Below are 17,957 nucleotides of genomic sequence, written 5' to 3'. Positions count from 1 at the left end.
TTATTGCACTATTTATCAATCTTATTACTATTATTATTATTCTGGTGTGATGGTAGTTAGGCCTAAATTTAGGCTCTATTATCAATCTTACTACCATCTCAACTAATTTCTTTCAAATAAATAACTGATTCGTTTGATGTAAAATCAAATATGATTCCATGCCAACCCAATTAATAAAATTATAAAATAAAAAAAAGCCTTAATTTGGATATACAACACAGTGTTGATTGGTGGTGGTGAAATTTACAAGTATTTGGCGGGAATGATGAGTACCTGCCACCAGCAACTACCTTTAACCCCATCATCCTCACCAACCATAATGAATTCTTAAGCACCAAGAAACCCCAACCACCTTGTGATCTCACATCTTTCTCATCCCAACATTTTTTCATTTCTTGTTTCCCCAAATCTTTGCTAGGAATCTAGCCATCCTTAGATCCCAATAATGGCAGTTTTGGTGATGATTCTTTGTGTTTTTCTGGTAACCCATTTGTCTGTGGTGGCTGGAGATGATGCTGGTGATAATAATGCTGCTGCTCGCGGCGGATACCATCAAGAGACAACAGAGCTCTGCAGTATTGATCTGGGCACAATTCTTCCCCCACCATACAACAACATCTCCCATCTTGTCTGCAAACCTGTTTGGAATACATTTCTTTTGAGGGTAAGTACAATATTACTTCTTCTTCTTCTATGTATCCATGTATTGATATATATTTATATATATGTATTTGCAATGCAGTACTCACAAAGAGAAGAAAATGTAGTGACCATAATACTATCTGCTGTTTACACAACTGGATGGGTAGGAATTGGGTTTTCAAAGAATGGGATGATGGTTGGATCAAGTGCCATGGTGGGATGGGTTAATAAGCAAGGAGTTCCAAGAATCAAACAGTATTTCTTGCAGGGTGTGAAGCAATCACAGGTCATACCAGATGCAGGTGAATTACCACTCACAAAGGTTCCACCAACTGTGGTGGTTCAGGGGGCCATGATTTACTTGGCATTTCAAGCCAAGTTTCAGAACAAGCTTGGTGAACAACCCATCTTATTGGCTTTCTCAAGCAAATTCCCAAATCATCATCACTCCCACCTGTTCGAACACGACGATAAAACCAGCATCATGTTCGATTTTTCTGGAGGTCAGTTCATCTCCATCATTGTTTATAGATTATAAGCTGTTGCAGTGGTACCTTAAAGCTCAAGTTGCAAGGAAGAGACTTGACCGCTTGCCCTAATCATTGCAGGTTCTGCATCAGCTTTAACAGGAAGATTTGTGGAGATGAAGACGCGCCATGGCGTAATGGGTATACTGGGATGGGGACTAATTCTTCCAGTTGGGGCAATTGTACCAAGATACCTAAAGCATAAAGATCCCTTGTGGTTTTATCTGCACACAGTTATTCAGTTTATTGGATTCATCTTTGGCCTCACAACCGTCGTGCTTGGAGGACAACTCTACAAAGAAACACATGCCAATGTACCAGCACATAGAGGCATAGGAATCTTTGTTCTTTTTCTTAGCATCCTTCAGGTTTGTTCCTAGTCAGATTCAATTTGGTTTCATTTTCTTTTCTCATTTGGTGTTCTGCTAATTTCATCTATGGGTTTGAAGTTCAGATTCTGGCATTCTTTCTACGGCCAAACAAGGACGCCAAGGTTCGCAAGTACTGGAATTGGTACCATCACTGGTTTGGAAGGATTGCTCTCTTCTTTGGATCTCTAAACATAGTGTTGGGGATGAGACTAGCATATGCAGGACCTGCGTGGAAAATAGGGTATGGATTCGTCCTTGGTGTGATCTTATTGACAGTAATAGTTCTAGAAATCTTATCAAGGATGAGCCGATCGGAAAAGATCGATCGAACTCCAGCCTTCCAAATGAATCCAGTGCCATGAGACATTTGTGTTGCTTCCCTGCTTTGTGCTAGTGATTTTTTCAAGACTACTTTGATGGAACTTTTGGCTATCCAAGAAATGTAAGGAATGTGCAGCCATACATGCATCAAAACCATATATCAATGAATCTATGACCTGGTACTCACCTCGGTTCGAACAGCTAAAGAAGCCGTGCTATGCCGTCCAGAAGCTAAGTCACAAGCTGGAGGGTTGGATTTCCCTGGACAAAACTAAGGGTGTTAAGAATTTTTGCATTCTCAAATATGAACTGTTTTGATGATTTGACAGACAGGAGCTATGTGTACATTAAGGAGGTGCTTTTTTCTTTCCAGGATTTCTGTGTTCAAATATCTAGCTATGTTGTGATTTCAAGTGAATTGGCTCTGCAAGAATCCAGCAAATTGATGGGATTTTCAAAGACAGAAAAAAATATACTTAAAGGGTCTTGGTGCTTCCTAATTCTTCAAGATTGTTGCATTCAAAAAACACAAGTAAAACTTAGTTAAACAAAATGCATTATCATCCGAGCCTTGTCCCAAAATGTCAATATCCAATAAATAACTAGTCATTTATGGTTAAATCAAATTTGCTTTTTTTTCTTTCCAGTCATTGCAATTGGAAATCACAAAAACTGAAATCAATCTTTAAATCCTGTAATTAATGATATCAAACTTTCCTATCTATAATGTAAGCCAGAATTGTCACCTCAAAGATGTCTATGGAATCCCCAAAAGGGTAAATTTCTTGATACAAACCTGCACATAAAAGCATAATTGATGATCAGTAATTCAGTAGCCAATTTATACAGCAGAACTCAACTACGTAAAGGCTATATTGACCATCCATTCTAAATAGAAATTAAATCTCAAAATTGAGGTCACTAGCACAAGCAAATACATATGGAGGCATATCCATCTTCAAAAATTTAGCCAACAAATAGGTCGCAAGATAATGTCAACCAGGTAAAATAAATCACAAAAAGAGCAACTAATCTAAAATTATCATTCCTTAAATAAAATTTGAAGATTACAACTCTTTTGAATTATCATCATCATCATACATCAAAATTTTTACTCCAAACTCTTCCAAATGCAAGATAATAAATTTAGCTCATCCATCTTTAATGTCAATGCACAGGCAGTAATTACAGATGAAGGGCCATCTGCGAACAGTTTTAAGCGTCTAAACCATATCCTAAAAGTGAAGTTATCAATGACGTTACTCGACATTTTTCCGAGAACTACGAAGGATTCCCTAGGCTCTACTTGGATTGAAAAATGAAGAGTTAAGTGGGGTTAAGGGAGGGGGACTTATGTAAGGGGACCATCCATGGTCACCCTTGCTTGGATAGAAGGTAGAGTTAATGAGAGTAAGGGATTAAAAAATGAGTCATCTACTTATATACACCCCTTGAGGTTGTGGAGAGTTTTCAAAAATTGAAAGGGACAAATATAAAAATAAAATTTAATATTTTCTCCCACCTCACAAACCCCCCAATTTGGGGGTTACAAGAGTGGACAAATGAGAGTAGTGGAGGGAGAATTTCCCCCTTCATCATACCCTCCTTAACCCTCCTCCCCTCCAATCCAAGCAGCTCCTTAACCCTCCCCATTTAACCCAAAAAAATCTAATCCAAGCAGGGCCTAAAGTTCAATTGTTATAGACTGAGATGTAAATTACTACTATATAGTTACACCTGCTTTCTGCTTTAAGTGTTGTTAATAGGATCCAAGGCCAGATTGTCGAAAACACATTGCAGAGAGAAGATTTTACTCAAAAGAAAATTTAAAAAATAAACATATGAAGACTCCATCATACACAGCGCTCTATACAAGATGTCAACGGAAAGAAAATCAAAACAGACTTGATATAGAAAACAAACCTGCATGTTTCCGCACCGTATCGTAGTCAGAAAAATTCAAGGCGGATAAATTTGTGAACATGGCTAGCAATTTTGAAGACGCTTATGTTTGTTTTCGAAGGTATAAACCTGCGACTTCGATCGCAACAATCTTGCAAAGCTTGTTTGGTAAGAGTAGCAAAACCCAGGATTATGTGGCATAAGTTGTAAAATCTCCAGTTGAAACAATGCTAATGAAATTCGGAATTTGACTCCCTCTTACCACTCTGTTATATACGATTTTAAAAGACTTTGAGCCATACGATCGATTTAGCAACCTTATTGACATTCTCAAAGTCTACTTTCGTTTCTTCTCCCCCTCATCAAAATGCTGAAAGTTCTCTCACCATCAGTTTTCCTTTCAATACTGGTTCCAGCATCTTCATTTGGGATTTTGTGCTGATGCTTCATTCCCGGCAGCTTCATCAGCACAAAGATTTGAATCAACATTTTCCTCCACACTTTCTGTAGTGACCTTAGCATTTTCACTTGCATTATTTACTGCATCTGATGATAAAGGATTAACTTCCTTAGTAGCTTCTCCCACGCTCTCAACATCTACTGGGAGAATTGGGGCATGACTCAGGCTTTCACAATCATTAAGTTCTAACTTTGGCTCCAATCCAGGATCAGCAACTGGCCTGACAACAGGAGGCGTGATAGAGAACTCCATTGGATGGCATCCAGGCCAAGGTGTGCTCGGTATAAATTCTGATGTACTCGGATTCACATTGCACTGCCAAGGGAAATGATTGGGATGAAAAGCACTGCCAGTAACAGGAAAAGTATTGGTTGGCACTGCTTGAGGTTGGGTGTATGTAGGGTAAATAAAGGGCAATGACTGTATGAGGCTCGGGGTTGAAGGTGATGATGGGTGCAGATGCTGGGGGGATATCGGATTAAGTGTAGGTAAAATAGGAACAGGCCCCAGGTGAAGAGTCATATATACTGGCCAAGGTCTCACAGCCTGAACAGCGTTATGACCAGAAGGAATTGCAATGTTCATTGCAACTGGCTCAGAACATGCAACAGCTGGTGATGGGTTGAATGGAGCAGCAGAAGCAGACAACTTCTTATTGACAAATCCTCGACCATCCCCTTTGTACGGAACTGATGGTTTGTCCTTCAAATTCTCTTCTCCTGGCAAACTGGAGTTTGAGTCACCATGAATTTCATTGCTTCCAGATGAATCCTTCTCACAGAGTTCCTTCATGGAAGAATCAATAGATTTTGGGATGCCATCAATTGATACACAATCCTGCATGACTTCAGGAATCTCAATAATTGCAGACTCAAATTCTTTCACACTCACAGAGGCCGCTACAGAACAATTATCTTCTATTTCATCAGTCAATTCAGTTTTTTCTTTCTTTTCAATGACTACAACATCTTCTTTTAAATTATTTCTCGGACCAGGCATATCCTCACACTGCTTTTGAGACATATCTTCTACTCCCATTGAGTTGGGATTTTGTTTTTCTTCTTCACATTTCTCAGCTAGAACTTCCTGGCTATCTGGAATGTCACTTGGAGAAAACCCAAACTGCAACTTAGCAATAGTACCTGGTGGGGCCAAAGCTACTTCCTTATAAGAAGGAGATTTTCCAAGAGTAACAATTGAACTGCAAACTGAAGAAGACTCTAATGAAGAATCAAGAACCTTGCCATCATTTCTAGATGCCTCTTGCGTATCACTCTTATTAGAAGAAGGTACAGACTTAGCCCGGTATGTTACAGATTTGACTATTCTCCTCCCAAATTTGGAACCTTGAGAGGGATTTGCACTGTGATAGTCTGCATATCTTCCATGGGTAATCGTCCTTTTCTTCAAAAGGAAATACCTGCTATTCTGGTGCAGATGTTTGATTGGAGGATAGTCCATGTCAGCATCAACAATTCTTTTACGATAACTATAAACCTTGCCAATGGTTGCTCGTCGCTGCTTTACTCGTCGCCTATATGAGCCAGCTGATCTAGGCCTCAGAACTGGTTGCCATCCATCATCTCCTTCAATATGTTTTTCAGAAAAGTTCTCCTTGGGAATATTTGCCCTTTCCTCGACAGTTTCCTCCTCAGCAGGCTGCCAGGACTGTACTGGGGTAGAGATGCTCGCCTGGTTAGCATCTGACTTACTTCCCATGTCGGATGTATCTCCCTCTTCCACAGACACATTTTTGGAGTTTTCTTTCACAGTATCATCTAAATGTGCTAAATCAACATCTTGGAAGGATTTCCCTTTCACCTGGAATGCAAAACTGAAATAGTAAGATGCATCATTTAATAAATCCAGGATGACTACAAACAAGAGACAGGCATTCTAAAAGTCTTTAGAAACTAGAAAGTGTAAAGAGGAAAAATCCTTCCACTGGAACATAGACTGGTGATAGTCAGTCTTCTCCCATCTGGTCTTCTCCTCTTCACCTTTTGAGTCAATTATAGCTTCCCCTTTCCTTTTTCTTTTGTTTTTTTTTTGAATGGAATAGCTTCCTCTTTCTTAAGAGGCACTTGATATCCATATTACTTTGGGCATTGTATTTTGATTTCCAGCAAATTAATTAGAGACATAATGTCTATCACACTTTTATAGATCATTGTCTAATTTGTATTGCTCCTTCCCGGTCAGGTGTGAGACTGCCAACTTCCAGGCTTATGGAACGCTGAATTGTGACCACTAGATTTGTCGACATCTCATGTCCCTCCATAACTAAGAATCTAGAGAAAGCAACGAAATCGATTTTGATAGAACGAAAATCGGGAAAAGATGAGAAGGAAATATAACAAGGTGGTGTGAATGGGAAAGTATAAAGGTCAAGAAGGGAAAAACAAATTATAATTGCACAAGAGAAAGAAAGATCTTCTTTTCTTTTCTTTTCTTTTTTGCTTATGTGTCAAAGCGAGTGTTTTCAATGTTGGTTCAGATTTTAGAAAACGAACCCAACGAAAGAAAAGAGCGAAAGCATTCTTTCTTCTTCTGTGCAGTCGCTTCTTTTAGTCCCAACCTTTGACCTCTCCATCTCCCTTCTCCTGTTAAAATGGTATATGCATCTGAAGTGCTATATCAGTCCTAATTTTCCAAGTTTCCAAAGAATACCTCGTCAGCAAGTTAGCCATTAACATAATTTACCCTGACATGCAAAGAAATCCTAAGAGTTCCGACGTTCTTCTTAGGCTACCTATCACATAACTCAGAGAGAACAAGGTGCAAAATCTCAACAGCAAGAATAAGGGGCTAAATTGTTCAATTCAAACATGATTGAGACTCCAGCTTACCTTTGTAATATAGTTTTTCCTTTTTACTGCCACAGCATCTCTACCTTTGGCATCGTGGCCTGGATTTATGTAGTCCAGCAAATCCGAGACACTGTTATTTATAGGAAAACAAAAAATTAGTAACAAAAAACGTGTATCTGCACCATATTAAAAATGGCATAAGGACCATTAAAAAGTCGGGCACATTTGATGCAATGCTGTGCTTTCTAAAACAGAGCCGCCATTTAATAGTTTCTCTCCATTTTAACTAGATCGGTTATTTCAAATTTTGTTTACAGCAGTCTTTCCGCTTTTATGATACCAGAAAATGTACTGTTACAATAAACATCTATCATAAAAACACGATGGCTTCCAGGGCAGAAATCACAGTGAACAACTATCAACATGTTTGATCATGTAGCTAACAAATATATTCCCATTGCATCTTCGTGTGCTCGCGTTATCAAATTCCATCACAAACGGTTTTTTCAAAAAAAGTCATTTTCCCAGATGACAGAAGTATTATGAGTTTATGACAAATTGGATAGCATTCCCGATGTGATTAGTCCTCTTGACGCAGTAGAAAGTGCATCCTATTGAACCTTCAATGACAGTCAACGTCATGAAGATTCATAAAATCAAAGAGGGTTGTATGCTGATTTACCTCAGATGGCCTTTGCTGGCTATAGATGCATCAGGCTTCCGAGTACCATTTCTTGCAGCTTCTTGTTGTTCAAAAGCTTTGGACTCGAAGTACTCAAGCCAAGCAGCAGCATCCTGAGGCATCGAATAAGGCAACATAAATTGTACCTCGACAAATACATACTAATGTAAAAGGCATCCAAAAATAAACAAACACAAATTCCAGTCATCTCAAAGAGCTAAATATTCCTGACGGACCTGATCACCTGTCTACCCTCCAATCCCCCCAACCTCAGAAAAATTCGTACAGAAAAAAGAAAAGAAAAAAGAAGCAAACCAAAACAAAGCCACAAAGTGAGATTACACTGAGAAAAGACCACCATCATTTACCAGTGGAGAATTACAGGTAGGCTAAACAAGCCAGACACTGCAGCCACCTAAGTAATTGCAATCTTTTCTACAAGTCAACTTCTCAATTAGGAACCACATAAATAAAATGTTATGGGGCAATTTATCTAGATGAATCAAGTCACAAGTGCGCTTCTGATGATACTTAAGTACTTAATCCATATGTGCTCTTAATGAGACTTCAGAGTTCAGACTAAACAACATAAGGATAAATGCTCAAAAGAACGGATAGAGAAAGTCATAACTGTTTATCTTGGACCAGAGAATAAATATACCTGCGTGCGCAAATCATCAGGGCCCAGCTTTGCTCGGAGGATTTGCAGGTTTGTCTTTTCATGCTGAACGCTCAGGGAGTATGCTTCCATCAATGAGAGAGCAATTGCTATTGCATGGTAGCTTGCCGCTGTCTGGAAGCATCATTATCACAAATGGATTACTTTTCAATCAAAGGAAAAGTTTTGATAAAATAAAATCCACTATAATTTACAGCAGCGTAAAGCTTTTTTCTCACATAGCTATTAAGTATTAATCATTAACCACCTGAGTTCATAGCCTATGCTTAAAAAATATTAATTTTCTGATGCTTTCTGTATATCATTCAATTAGTTCTCCACTCTATCAGCCCTTTACAAAACAACAGTACAGCTAAGAGGCTCTTTCTAACCATTGTTACAATTAGGAAAAATTGTTATCAAGTGGACAATGAAAAGAAAAGAATTGCTTTGTCTTCAATGATGCTCAATAAGATTCCACTAGTTGACTTCTCACTTAAAAGATATCTAGACCATAGTGCATCATTTAGTGGACAGCAGATATTGTCCTAGAATGCTATTCCAATTTAATTGCTAATTTGAACTTTTACAGTGGGAATTTTCCTGTTTCTTCCGCTTTCTTGTTTATATTCAATATAGCAAGAAGCTTCCTCGTGTCCCTACTGAATTCCTAAATTGAGTAACTCTTTATGCAGCTTCATACATTAGGGGATATACTGACTGAAAAAGTTACGACAGAGCTAATTACTAGAATTAAGTGTATCATTTGGAGGGAGAAACATCAAAACTGTTATTGCATATACTACTTGGCTATTATCCTAGACTGAGAGATGTATCAACAATTAAGTTTATCTTCAATTAAGTAGCCAACAAGCCAAGACTCGTGACATTACATCCCATCCCGACATACCCCCGCCCATCCTACAAACAAAATTCCAAATTTCAGGACAATATATAAGTGCAGCGATAAGAGGATAATCATATTCTCCATCTCATATCACCATTTCCTAGAACCAACACAAGCTTACTAAGTATGATAGGACATCAAATGAATTTCCATCAAAAGCGAAACCTAACCTGAATATGATCCGGACCAAGTAGCCTTTGGTTACATTTCAGAGCTTTATGGAGATATCTGAGGGCAATGTGTGCATTCCCCAGGCCTTCCTCCATCATAGCAACATTTATGTATGTTGCAGCAGTGTTTGGATGAGATGGGCCGCATGTGAGATGTAATAGATACAAAGCACGCTTAACATACCTGATGAACCACAATTTTAAAATTTCACACTTGGCATAAAGTAAACCCAGAATTATGGAAGATATGCCCCCAATTAGTAAACAGGTTAGTTAGGGAAGGTAGAAATACATAAGCAGAAGAAGATAAGGCTGACCAATAATAGGAAAAAAGGGTGTAACTTTAACAAATTAATATAAAGCACCTACCCTATCAAAGGCAACACATATCAAACAAGGATTATTGTGTGATATATATATGTGTGTGTGTGTGTGTGTGTGCGTGTGTGTGAGTGTGTGTGTGTGTGTGTGTGTGTGTGTGTGTATTACATTACATGTTCTGCTCGAAAATTCAAGTGATTCCAACCCATGACATCAGCCTCTATCACACTTGAAACGAAGAAATGTCCTTTGGGCATCAGCAGTCCGAACAAGTAATGTGTAACATAAAAACGAAACCAATTATGATGTCAACGTTTCTAACCAAGGATATATGCGGGATCATTCTAAGAAAGAAACTAAAGGTTGCATCAGGTAGACAATTAAGGGAAAGCAATTAACAACATTCAATACGAAACAGATGGAAACATGACAAAGGAAGAGAATAAATGAACAAATTCATGGAAGCCTTGAAACATGTTTTATGCTAAAAAGAAGAAAGCATACTTGAGAGCCAGCTCCATATGTTGAAGTCTGTAATAAAAGACAGCAAGATCACCATAACTTTTCATTGTATCAGGATGATCGAGTCCTAACTCTCTCTCATTGATATCTAAGGCTTTTTGTTGATATATGGTGGCCTGCACTTGGGAAAGATAATAGAATCAATTTTGATTGGATATATCCCAATCGAAGAATTGATATATTAATTGCTCTTCTAGATCAGACACTCCTCAACTAAAAGTTGTTATAAAATCATTTTTCAAAAAGAATGTAAAGAAAGAGTTTATAATCCGACTGCTCTACAACAGAAAACTCTATTCCTGCACTACCAAGGGAAATGGATAAAAAATAGACCTGATTGAAGTCACCAGTGTGATATAAAACTACAGCAAGGAGGCTATATGCTCCTGCTGTCATTCGATGGTAGGGGCCACAAACTGCAACCAGCTTTGCAAGAGCCTGCAACCACCATAGAGATACAGCAGGCGAGATGCTTCCACATCAGAGCCCAAAGAAACAGCTATTAAAGCACATTTTTGTGGCTTAAATTACAACCATATACCTTCGTTCCATAAGTGACTGCATCTTCTAATTTCCCTTTATCTAATGCTGTTTTCGATGATTCCAAGAGTTGTCTTCCGTCTGCAGATGAGCATGCGGCTTGCTGCAATGAATAATAGAATGGAGGTAAACAAAAAATTACGGAAGAATTTAATATTGGTTCCAAAGCAAGTTAGCTAATTGGCCATCTTCCTAGGCCTAATTAATCACCTTGTGCACTGGGATCAGGCTGACAACATCTGATTTATGAAATGGATGCAGAGAATCCATATCAAAATCCCTTGGAACCAACTCAATACCCATCTGAAGAGCATGTCATCATCATCAAAGCCAGTATACCAAATAAATTAAAAAATAAAAAAAGAGCAGTCACATTTCATGTTTCGTCAATAACGAATAGCAGCAGGTAAAACACACAACAACAAATTCTTTTCCCATGCTGATTTCTCACAGCTATTACACATGAAACCAATCCCCTCAATAATACCATAGGAGAAGACTGGGAGGGGAGGCACTCATGCCATCATGAGATGTATCACTGTTGTTACAATCCCCCCCATTTGATGGGAATACTAGCAGGCCAAAATCAATCCATACTGAAGGGCATGGCTATGAAATTGATATTGCAACCAATTAAATTGATTAACAAATATAATAAGCTGCTAACTTGAGCTTTGACCACTAGGATATTGATCAAAAATCCAATCCCAATGATTATCTGACTCAATCATAGCATTAGTGTCCTCAACTCTAACCCAATCTCCCGCTATAACTGAAAAGTTTGTCAAACATTGGTGTTAACTTCAGAGGATTGTCAAAGAGTGCAAGTTATGAACACCCAGAAAATAAGCTACCACCTTAGTTCTCTTAAAGTTGCAGGAGCGCAAACTTAGCATATCCAACTATCCAAGATTATTAAAAAAAAAAAAAAAAAAAAGAGTAATGCCAAAAAAAAGGCTATAATAAAGTAGACCATTTCCGAAATTTTGGAATTCCAAGTCTAAAGCCAAATACCTTATGGCATAACCCACGTAGAATTGCAAATTTTCTCACATCTTTGTAGTTAAAGATGCTAAGATCCCATTCATATCGCTTTCTCAAGAATACCTCCAGCCATCTCCACACAAGGGAATGCACATAGAAAGACTTGTCTGATTTGCTGTTGTTAGGAACTCCAAGCATCAAGTTCAATGCAGCAGCTATTGACATTGCCATTTCATCGGGGTTTACAACAGCAGCAATCACTGCCCTAAGAATGTGTTTAAAGGCTCGTATTATCATCTCATGCATACACAGTGACTGTACATGTGATAGCTTATCTGAAAGCTTGACCTAGGATATGCATAAAAGGAAAGGTTCAGTCAATATGGATAGAAACCATTTAATCACATTCCATAAGTGAGTCTAATTCTCAATATCTTGACCAACATTTAAATACTATGATGCTTCCAGTATAAAGAATGAAATAGAATAAACTGCAAACATAGACAATAAGCTTCATCTGGAAGCAATTAAAAGACATTAAATTTTGAGGTTGATGCTGACAAACTGTAATAGGCTGTCGATGTGCTATGCATTTGAGCAATGCCACCAATAACTTAGCAGAAATTCAAAAATTATAAAGAAGGGATTGCAGTGAACAGTAATTAAATACTCTAGATCTTGAGTGAACTACCAGCAATGAGAACAAAACAAGCTAGTTGAGATCAATTAGACTTTATAAATGAAAAATACATAAACATATGTGCATGGGAGACAGGCATAGTGTCAATCATTCATAGTACATCTGACCAGAAAACTTCCAGCAAAATGAAATTGGGATTACTGGATATGGATGCACTTCACAATATTTGAGAACAATTATCCAGTAACATGAAGGATGCCAAATTAAGAGCTTATATCCTTATACTTTTCATCATAAACACGTACTTTTCATTATAAATAAGTTCACTTACAACGTGTCCCAAGGAATGCATCCGAAGGCCTCTAGTATGCATGAAATCAGTTAGAGTTCGCCCATCAACTGGTGACAGTTCCAACGAACCAAAGTCTGCTACCTGTATTCCAAAATCAATACTAGATGTAGAAATCACCAAAAACAATTATTCACATGAACTAGGATATTGACTAAATAATTTCACTACTAACCAGTTTTGGAAGAGCAACTTCAGTATAATACTTTTGCGCCAATTCGGCTAGTTCTTGTATAGACTGAAATTACATGCGATAGGTTTTTTTTATTTTTGAACAGAAAATGCGATAGGTTAGTCAAACTGTGGTACACCTGAAAGGGAGATACTATGGCCTGAAAAAGTTTTTAGAACATATTACCTTGCAATGAAGTCCTGTTTTCGATTCTTTTAGTCGAGAAAAGGCTGCATCAGATAACAACCTCTTGAGTTTGTGCTCATTGTCATTCGCATTCGTATCAAATTGAGATTCTGAAGAAGCTGAAGTAGCATCTTCAACTTCCTCAATAACACCGTCCACACTGGTTCCTGGGCTTTCAGACTGCATTTTCATACTGCTTGCATCAAGCTTCTTGTTGTTCTTGAGGGACTTCAGTGGTGTACGAAGCCCCTTAACCTTCCTCTCTTCCTCTGTGGATGATTTCTTAGCCTTCTGTGCAGATGATTTCTTATCTTTATCTGCATTATTCTGGTCTTGCAAATGCTGTATCCAGCCGGCTCCAAGTTCCCATCTGACAAATCGCTCTCTTTTTGGCTCCTCTTTTTCAAGATAGGCTAAACTTTCTTCCAGCACTCTTTCGACAAAAGCCCGGATAGTATTGTCATCTTCATGTTCCAAACAATGGAAATGTAATGATGGTTTAGCGTGTTCCAGAGTTGTCACCTTGTGAAGCAGTTGTCTTAAACTGTAAGAAATGCAATAAAACTTCAATCAATAGAAGTAGAAGCACAAGCTGGAGAGAATAAAATATAACCTAGTAATAAATGACTAAAGCATGAAAACTATGGCCTTTGGGTAGAACGAAAATTGTGCACCTTCATTTTACCAATTATTTGAAGAAAATAAAAATTATGCAAAAACTAATATAGACTTGGAGGACATAAGTACTAATAATAGAAAAAAGGCTATTCCAAATAACTAAACAGTAAGCACTTCTAGACAACACAAGCAGAATCAACCAGCCTACATTTCAGGATATCAATCATTAGAATTATGTGGTATTGGAGATAGGCCCTTCACTTTGGAATACCATCCTGATGGTAATTGCCTAAAGTAACAGACAAAGATAAAGGATACGGAAATTTGACAATTGGATTTTTCCCAGGACAATGTTGCCCAGGAAAGACCATGGTTTTCTTCATATTATCCGTATTTAATCTAATCATTGGTATTTTCTAGAAAATGCTCAAATTCCCAGAGTAAAAATAAATTATAGAAATTCAAATTTCCCAGGAGAATGTCAACCTGTTAATATTAAGGGCATTGGCACCGCCTTCAGGCTGTTCAAGATCAATGCTCCGATACCGGGAATCAACTTTAATGTTCTCTTGCCTCTCAACTTTCACAGAAGCAATGTAACCACAGTATCTTACGTATACAAAACCAAGAGTAGCAATATCCTGCACTCAATAGTAAAACTATCTCATATAGATTCATCAAAGCCACCTAAACTGCACTAACAAGTAATGTCTATGGAAATAGGCAGCTAATCTACCACTTTAGACATTAAAATCAAAGTTTGTGGTTACCCATGCTTATCATTGATGTACAATAATACAACTTACATGGGCTGCAGTATTTTCATCCGCAGTTATCCCTTTCAGCAGATTTCGTTCTACCAGAATTTGTTTGTCCAGTCCAATTGCTTGGATGCCATCAATTTTTGTGTCTGATTTAATGCTTGCATTTGAAGCATCTTTCATGACCATGGTGATCAAGTCCCCAACTCTCTCTGTGTAAAGAGTTTCGTTGTTGGCGACAGAACAAATCAAATCTGATTTTCCCATTAAATGCTGAATAGCCTTGACAGCTCTGAAGATGGCAACATCAACAAACAAACTGTGAAGAAGGAAAGCTTTCCTGTCTCGAATTTGTCTCTCCTCTGTCGTCTTGCAAGGCATAGATGCAATAAATTGTAGTTCATTAGCCCAAGGTGTCAAATCGCTTTTACCATCTCTTCCCAGACCACCTCCATTTCCACCCCAGGTTTCATCCTCCATGGGCAGAGAATGAAATGTTGATGGTGACTGTGCTGCAACAGGAGGGACAAGCCATGTGTTGGCTCTAAAACCATAAGGCATATTGCCAAACTGCATGCCGCAAACCGGAAAATTGAATAAAAGAATAGTTTCAAGGAATGAGGCAACTCATTACATTTATTATTGACAACATTAGCTATGAAACTCAAAGCAAGTTGGAACTGTAAAAAGGCTCAGCACAAGTACTAAGTACCTTGTTGCGTTCTGAGAACGCTTTCATGAGATCATCATAAGCCTGAAATAGGGGGGGGGGGGGGGGAATGGTAAATTTAATCAGTGAGTCGTAAATTTCTCGTTAAGACAGTGCCATATATGCATCAAGATAATGATCTATATCTGAAGGATCTGAATTTAGGAAAGCTAAGCTCCATAAACTAACAAAACTTCCACATAGAAAATCAAAGGTCTATTACTATCACTAGCTTTGCTTGTTATCAAGAACCATGACTTGGGTAATGATAAAAAAAACTTTGCATACATGATATATCTGCGCATATTCATGTACCATGCACAAAATTGTCTACGTATTTCACAGTTTGCGACTCAAAAATAAAAATCTATTCAAGTGAACCTATGCACTACAAATTCATAAAATGGTGGAATTACACAGCATTGCTGTACTCAAAAGCATTATCCGCACATCGATAATGAGTACATTAAAATAAGCTACAAAATGATGCAAGCCAATAAAAGCCACACATCGAAAAAGAAGGTGCAGAGAAAGGAGATAGTAGGCAAAACCAACATTGTCAAAGGCTCTACTGAGCTGGCGTAACAAATCAACAAGGTTATGACATAGAATCCGCTGCTTTCGGATGCTAAGAAACCCCTTTCTGCAAACCTCAACATGAACCAGCTTTCCATTGCAGAATTTCACCTGATACAAGCCACCAAAAACTCACTAAAAATTCCCAGAAGAAACATCACTGAAAAAAGTTTTGTTGTATAGAAGTCTTACTTCAAGAGAGAAAAGATGATCCTTAGCTGAAATCTCGTCCACTTGCCGTTTCGTCGACCTCCTTATAACTACAGCATTCATGAGTCGTTTTTATTTCTTCCATATGCGGTTTTGAGAACTTCAAATAGATTACAACGAGAGAGAGCTTACATTGAAGAGGAGGAGTCAGGTGGGCGAGAGAGAAGAAATCGTAGAAGCTACCAAACTTGGGAAAAGATTCGCTCATATCTCCGCCTCCATCCACGGCCACATCCTTCGAGTTCGATTGCTTACTAATAGTAGTGGCGGCGGTGGCGAGTTGAGATTTGGTGGTATTTTTCTTGGCGCACTTGTCCTGCGTAGCCGGCACATTCTTGGCGGCGTCGGACTTCGAGGCGTCCTTCTTCGTCGCTGCCGGCCCAAAGCAGGTCGTACAGGCGACAATGTCCAGAAGCCGTCGAACGTGCGACACCGCGCGCTCTTCATCGTAATCCTCTGCTTAGCAGAACACAGACGGCGTCGATAAGTTTCGAATCACAAACCCTAATAAAACGACGCAGTTTTAAATCGTTTAATTTGAATGTTTACCTTCCGTTAATGTGACGACGCATGGCTTCAGTGCGAAGACGTCCACCGTGTCTTTTAACCGTTGTCCTCTCACCTGTGCATAGTCAAAATTACCCTCAAATCTACTTACTTTTTACATTACTGGGCTAAAATATCATTTATGGAAGTTTAGGGTTACCTCGTGCGATAATGAAAAACTAGTGATATGGCAAGTTTCAGTGTTGAGTGCGAGCAGTCGGCGTACATCAATAATCCTATCCGTTGATATTCCCTGGCCCACACAATTTCATGTTAATAGGCATTTTATTTTATTTTTTGATAGAAAAAGACGATTTTAAAAAATGTTAATAGACATTTTAGAGCAAATTGAATATATCATGAAAAGAATGGAAGAGATATAAGAAAAAAACCATAAATCCTATTATCCAATAATTAATATTGTCAATTTTTCATATTTGTTTTAAATTTGATTCACGCAATTTTTGATATCCACTCATTTAAACGTGTAAGTGTGTAACACACTAAACACACCTTTCACGTATAGTCTCGTATTAGGTTAGGGAAGATGTTGTCAAACTCACCTCCGTCTCCGCCTTCATTTCTGATATCCACTCATTTAAACGTGTAAGTGTGTAACACATGAAAACACACCTTTCACGTATGGTCTCGTATTAGGTTAGGGTAGATGTTGTCTTATACTATTGATTTGTCTTATACAAGGATTTAGTAGGTAAGATTTTCATCTTATTTTTCTAAAATCTTGAAAGAAAAAAAGAATATGACCCCTTCATCTTGGGGTTTCGTAATTTTTTTAAAATTGTAGAGTCGCCAATTTCAATCAAATGGTTTATAAAGTGCGCCACATCACAATAAAAAAAATTCTCTAAACTTGTCTAATTTTTTCTCCGATGTGAATTGTAAACTCTAAATGATTACGGAATCTCTAAATTACCGAACAAGATAAGCAAGTGCTCTACTTATTTCAAATGAATTAAAGATAGTTAAAAGAAGTTCCAACAACATACATAACATGGCACTTAATTTCCATTGCAAGAAGTGAAGATTAATGTACAACCAAACCTTCAAAACAACCCGGGTTTCGTCAGGAAGGTCTACTGCAATGTCCATGACAACCGGAAGAAGAACTGTAAAAATAAAAATTCACAAGAAAATATAGTTAAAATCATATAATAATGTCAATAAACAACGTACTGTTCACTAAATGAACAAATTACCTTTATCTTCCTTCTTCTTCTTATCTCCTTTCCCCTTTCCGCGACTGGTTTTAGGCGCCATTCTCAGCCTCCGCTCAATCTAAATCCTGAAACTAATACATCCAAACACCAAGAACCTTATTGTGTGTGTATATATATATATATGTATGTATGTAT

General features: G+C 38.0%; 2 protein-coding genes across 2 annotated transcripts; one reads left to right on the top strand and one right to left on the bottom strand.

Annotated features, from left to right (window-relative positions):
* The first annotated feature begins 89 nt into the window (after positions 1-89).
* LOC120003905 (cytochrome b561 and DOMON domain-containing protein At3g61750) lies at positions 90-2,042 on the top strand. Its single transcript, XM_038853061.1, has 4 exons — positions 90-664; positions 743-1,145; positions 1,251-1,537; positions 1,624-2,042. The coding sequence occupies exons 1-4, from the start codon at positions 446-448 to the stop codon at positions 1,900-1,902; spliced, it is 1,188 nt and encodes a 395-aa protein (XP_038708989.1). The 5' UTR covers positions 90-445; the 3' UTR covers positions 1,903-2,042.
* LOC120003904 (protein TSS-like) lies at positions 582-17,862 on the bottom strand. The gene is made up of 26 exons (XM_038853060.1): positions 17,802-17,862; positions 17,647-17,711; positions 16,745-16,837; positions 16,588-16,660; positions 16,171-16,494; positions 16,021-16,088; positions 15,808-15,939; positions 15,256-15,297; positions 14,589-15,113; positions 14,269-14,423; positions 13,165-13,708; positions 12,982-13,044; positions 12,789-12,890; positions 11,848-12,165; positions 11,044-11,136; positions 10,835-10,936; positions 10,627-10,731; positions 10,276-10,409; positions 9,451-9,634; positions 8,377-8,508; positions 7,716-7,828; positions 7,073-7,163; positions 3,785-6,044; positions 2,608-2,657; positions 2,049-2,122; positions 582-638 (listed from the first exon to the last, which is right to left on the bottom strand). The coding sequence occupies exons 1-23, from the start codon at positions 17,860-17,862 to the stop codon at positions 4,185-4,187; spliced, it is 5,379 nt and encodes a 1,792-aa protein (XP_038708988.1). The 3' UTR covers positions 582-638; positions 2,049-2,122; positions 2,608-2,657; positions 3,785-4,184.
* Between the last annotated feature and the right edge of the window lie 95 nt (positions 17,863-17,957).

Source organism: Tripterygium wilfordii, chromosome 8, assembly GCF_013401445.1.
Source record: "Tripterygium wilfordii isolate XIE 37 chromosome 8, ASM1340144v1, whole genome shotgun sequence".
NCBI lineage: Eukaryota > Viridiplantae > Streptophyta > Magnoliopsida > Celastrales > Celastraceae > Tripterygium > Tripterygium wilfordii.
Note: the sequence above shows the minus strand (reverse complement) of the source record. Positions and strands in the feature narration are given on the sequence as shown.

What these genes read in the sequence shown, in the direction of transcription:
- LOC120003904 (XM_038853060.1), bottom strand. Translation starts at nt 17,862, where the DNA reads ATGGCGCCTAAAACCAGTCGCGGAAAGGGGAAAGGAGATAAGAAGAAG. An exon ending in CGTCGTCACATTAACGGAAG is followed by an intron (nt 16,495 to 16,587) that starts GTAAACATTCAA and finishes TCTGCTAAGCAG; the next exon opens with AGGATTACGATGAAGAGCGC. An exon ending in AAGTTGCTCTTCCAAAACTG is followed by an intron (nt 12,891 to 12,981) that starts GTTAGTAGTGAA and finishes TTTGGAATACAG; the next exon opens with GTAGCAGACTTTGGTTCGTT.
- LOC120003905 (XM_038853061.1), top strand. Translation starts at nt 446, where the DNA reads ATGGCAGTTTTGGTGATGATTCTTTGTGTTTTTCTGGTAACCCATTTG. An exon ending in CATGTTCGATTTTTCTGGAG is followed by an intron (nt 1,146 to 1,250) that starts GTCAGTTCATCT and finishes TAATCATTGCAG; the next exon opens with GTTCTGCATCAGCTTTAACA. An exon ending in TTTTTCTTAGCATCCTTCAG is followed by an intron (nt 1,538 to 1,623) that starts GTTTGTTCCTAG and finishes TTTGAAGTTCAG; the next exon opens with ATTCTGGCATTCTTTCTACG.